At 50.2% G+C, this 4,308-nt stretch overlaps 1 protein-coding gene across 2 annotated transcripts in view; it reads left to right on the forward strand.

Annotated features, from left to right (window-relative positions):
* Nucleotides 1-4,308, forward strand: part of AP2A2 (adaptor related protein complex 2 subunit alpha 2) — a 69,038-nt gene that overhangs the window by 24,975 nt on the left and 39,755 nt on the right. For both annotated transcript variants that reach the window (XM_007465936.1, XM_007465937.1), the window contains exon 2: nucleotides 3,054-3,122. In XM_007465936.1, the coding sequence (XP_007465998.1) occupies nucleotides 3,054-3,122 (69 nt within the window). The remainder of the gene's footprint in view (nucleotides 1-3,053; nucleotides 3,123-4,308) is intronic.

A 4,308-nucleotide genomic window follows, 5' to 3' on the forward strand; every position in this document is an offset into this window, starting at 1 on the left:
AGGCTCAGTAGTTGTGGTGCATGGGCTTAGTTGCTCTGTGGCATGTGGGGTCTTCCCGGACCAGGGCTCGAACCCGTGTCCCCTGCATTGGCAGGCAGATTCTTAACGACTGAGCCACCAGGGGAGCCCTCCTTCTGTTTCTTATTCCTCATTTTTTTTTTTTTTTTGGATGTGCCACGCAACTTGTGGGATCTTAGTTCTCCGACTAGGGATTGAACCTGGGCCCTTAGTAGTGAGAGCGCAGAGCCCTAACCACTGGACCACCAGGGAAGTCCCTCTTATTCTTCATTTTTGAAATGATTTTTTAAATTTCTAATTTACCTGATTTCTCTTAACTAATGTCTGAGTTTTTCTATGGATTTTTAAGTGTCTTCCCTGTTTTTCTTACTGTTTTCCAGCTTGTTTGGAGATAGAGGCTCCAGTGTTGCCGTGGTCTGTGCGCTGCCTGTCTGCCGGGCGTTGTTTTACTCTTTCTCCTCTTCCTTGTCGTCTCTGTGTGGACTGCAACTTGCTTGTCTTACGTGGAGTTCGTCCTCTGGGCTGTGGCAGGGCTGGGGGGCAAGGTCCAAGGTGGCTTTCCTGTTGCACAGACTCCCTCCTTCACCGTCTTCACCAGGCAGTGCTTCCAGGCTTTCCTGGGCCCTGTCCACCGGCCTCTGTGGCCCTCCCCATCCCTCGTCACTGTGCCAGCCCCCGGTCACGCTCTGTCCCGTGTAGTCCCCCGGGTCTGTTTGGGGCTCTCCCTTCTACCTCCCCTTGCCCAGATGTATTGCTGTGAGGTCTTGTGGCTTTTAGTAGTTTCCCTTTTGAGGGAACTGTGCTCAGAGATGCGGAGTAATTTCCCCTTGGTTGCAGAGTGAATCAGAGTCTGCTTTTGTCCTTGGACCCCTGTGCCTCCCCTCTGGGGGAGCCTGACCTCCCCTGATTGAAACAAGTGTGTGTGTGTTGGCTATAAATTGGCTGATTTTAAAACAGCTTTGGCTGGAAAGCCCTAGCTTCTTGCCCCAGCCCTGGTCTTGTTGCCCGGAGGGAGTGCAGCTTATCCATTCGCTTCTGTTTCTTCTGCTGGCTACCCCTAAACTCCAGACTACATGCGTTTGGTTTTATTTTATGATTTACCAGTCTGGGGTAGTAGCTATAGATCCCCGTAGTTTGTTTAGCATGTTACCCCCTATCCAGTACCTCCTAATCTTTTTATGATTTCTGCTCTGGATGTGACCCGTCTTGACTCTGTACAACACAAGTTCCTGCCACGCAGGGGTCTCTGTTTCCCTTGGGCTTGGGCGGGTAGAGCAGAGTGCGAGTACCGGAGAGCAGCACAGACACACAGGTTTCTGCACCCTTGTGAGAAGCACACGTGCACACAACTGCGTACACGTGGGCACGCACACTTGCACACACGTGGGCCCTCCTGTGCGCCGTGCTCCGTCCACACTCAAGCCAGGCTGTGGGCAGAAGGTGCCTATGGCCTTGTTTTCGTGGCCCTTTCAGTCAGGTCAGAAAAGCCTACTTCAGCAAAGGTGTTAGTTTTTCAGGAAAACTTAAGAAAAAATTTGCCCTTAACCCGCCGCCCCGGGGCATCAGGCCCCCTGCTCTACACGGTGCCCCCTGGGGTTCTCAGGGCACCTCTTCCAGATGAGGAAGCTGGCACAGCTGGGAGCTGCCCCCACGCAGTGCACTCAGGGCTGAGAAGGAGGATCAGGATCCCCTCCCGGCTGCCCCCCTGGTTCCCCAGAGCCGCCTGCCAGGCTTGTTTTGTTAAAGATCTGCAGCCCCTCCCCCCTCCCCCCCACTTGGAACGGCAGCTCCCGAGGGCAGGATGTGTTGTTTTAACCTAAGTCCTGGCACCTTGAACAGCACCTGGGGGGTAGCCTGCCTCTGTGCCCTGTCTGGGCCAGGGGCTTTCTAGGGTAGGAGTGGCTCAAAGGAGGGTTCCGTTACACTTAGGCAGATGTTAAACCCTGTTTATTAGCGAGTTAGTGGTGAAAGATAACTGGTGTTGTGGGAGTGCCCTGGGGAGTGGGAGGCTGCCTCACTTCGAGGTGAGATAAGCTCCAAGAGTGGCAGGAGGCTGGGCGGGTGGGCAGCGAGTCTGCAGGATGGCCTGGCGAGCCCAGCGTGTGGGCACCTGTGAGGCCCCAGCCTGGCAGTGCTCCAGCGCAGGCGGTTGCTGTGGCAGCCTTTCCTTCCCCTGGGAATAGAGTCACCGAGCCAGGGACTAGCCTGAGGAGGGCCTTTAATAGTGAACTTAATTCCTGCTTTCCAGAAGCGATGGAAATTTACACAGGTGTGAACTTACAACTCACCTGCCCTGTGTGATGAACAGCTTCTTATATTTTTACAGTACTTGTTAAGATGTGTGGCCCTGGAAAAATCGTCTCTGCTCTCTAGGCCTGTTTCCACACCTAGTCAAGGTGGACTGAAGCTGAACACACATGCCGACGCTTGTTGAAGGAAGGCCGATTTGGCACTAGATGCAGGATGTAGGGGAAGTGGGACTGTCATGTATTTCTTTAATGTACCTTCCATCCTTTTGTCATATATTGGATGATTCCCAGACTTCATTGAATATTATAAAAGTGGACCTATCAGATTTTGTAGGTTGGTGCATTTCAAAAAGAAAGAAAATTTGAAGCCTACAGTAGTTAAACCTTTATAATTTTAAAAATTATCTGTGGCCGTAAAAGTCAATTTTAAGAGTAAACTATTAGCTGATGATGTTAGCTAGCACTGCTTTGAGAGTTTCCAGGTCCAGGACGGTGGCGAAAAGGCAGAGCTAAACATGTGATGTGGGGTGGCAACTCCCCTCTCTCCTGGGGGCTTCACAGACTTGCCGGTCCTGATGGGGAGCGGCCGCACCAGACTGTGTCAGAGCCCGGCTTCTGCCTCACCCACCTCCTGCCTGGCTTCAGGTGGAGGCTAGTTGCTTCTTTCCTTGGGCTCCTAAGAGCCGTGATTCTGCATTTAATTCTGATGTGTCAGTTTGGTCAGGGAGTGGGTGTTTGTTTAGAGATCAGTTAAAGCAAGATGCATTTGTGTTCTCTTTTTTTTAGGCAAAAGTAAAGAAGCAGAAATAAAGAGAATAAACAAAGAGCTGGCAAACATTAGATCAAAATTTAAAGGTAAGTGTTTAATCTTTGTCATGAAATGTTCTTTTGTAAATTTTATAAAGTAGGGACTTAATCTCATCTTTATTTTTTTTTCGCTTCAAACCAAAGTTAAGGTCTCAGTACAGTTACTGTCCTGGCTTTGTTGGTGTTTAAAGTCAAGCCAGTGGTTATTCTGGAGTCGTTTGATGGTTTGTGTAGGATTGATCAGATAGTGGGTCCCCTCCTGGGACCAGCCTTTTCCTGGAGCTGGAAGGATGCTTGTCTAGAGCAGCTGTCTCCCCCCGGCCCCGACTCTGCTCCACAGGGTGCAGGAGCACGTGAGCCAGTGGACCCGATGCAGAGTGTGAGTCTCGGGTGGGGAACTGCTCTGCGTAGAAGTCCTGCACGGTCACCTGAGCTCTTCCAACGTGGACGCGTCTTCCTCTGCGTTAGTGAATAACGTACCGTGTTGTCTAATCCACTCAGGGAGACAGCCTCTCTGCGAGCCAGGTTTTGGGGCGGACACCTCCCCTGAGCACCCTTATTTTGAGGAATTGTCAAGTGTAGATTGTCAGTCTTGGGACATGTTTATGAAAGACCGGTTAATCCCTTAAGCCTTAATTTTTCAGTTGAGTTTTACAGATTTGAGACCTCGTTCAGGTCTCTGAGCAGACGTTAGCCATGGGAGCGGCTGAAATTGCCCAGAAAAAATGAGTAGAGGAGGGGGCCGGGACCGAGACCCAGGGAACAGGGGGCAGCAGAAGACAGGATTTCTTGGGGTGGGAGCTTTTTCAGGGTTTGAGAATGGACGTCCTGCGTGATCAGATGATGCGAACACTCGTGGAATTTGAGTTGTTACTAACATATATCCCCTGCTGAGCCCTCGGAGGGTATTATGCTTTACTGTTAACCAGGCTCAAGGATCCACTAAGAAGGTCTGTGAAACTCTGAAATTGTATGTGAAATTGTTTGGTTATATGTATTTGTTTGTTTGTGTGTGTGTGTGTGTGTGTGTGTGTGTGTGTGTGTGTGTATGTGAGGGGTTGTCTATAACTTTCATTGCTTAAAAATTTTTTTAAAATTTAGACTTAACTTTTTGTAGAGCAGTTTTACGTTCCCAGCAAAATTGAGAGGAAGATACAGAGATTTCTTGTACCCTCCCTGTCCCCACACATGCACAGCCTCCCCATTATCTGCTACCCTACCAGAGCGGATCATT

The sequence above is a fragment of the Lipotes vexillifer genome, unplaced genomic scaffold (assembly GCF_000442215.2).
Source record: "Lipotes vexillifer unplaced genomic scaffold, Lipotes_vexillifer_v1.1 scaffold1094, whole genome shotgun sequence".
Taxonomy (NCBI): Eukaryota; Metazoa; Chordata; class Mammalia; order Artiodactyla; family Lipotidae; genus Lipotes; species Lipotes vexillifer.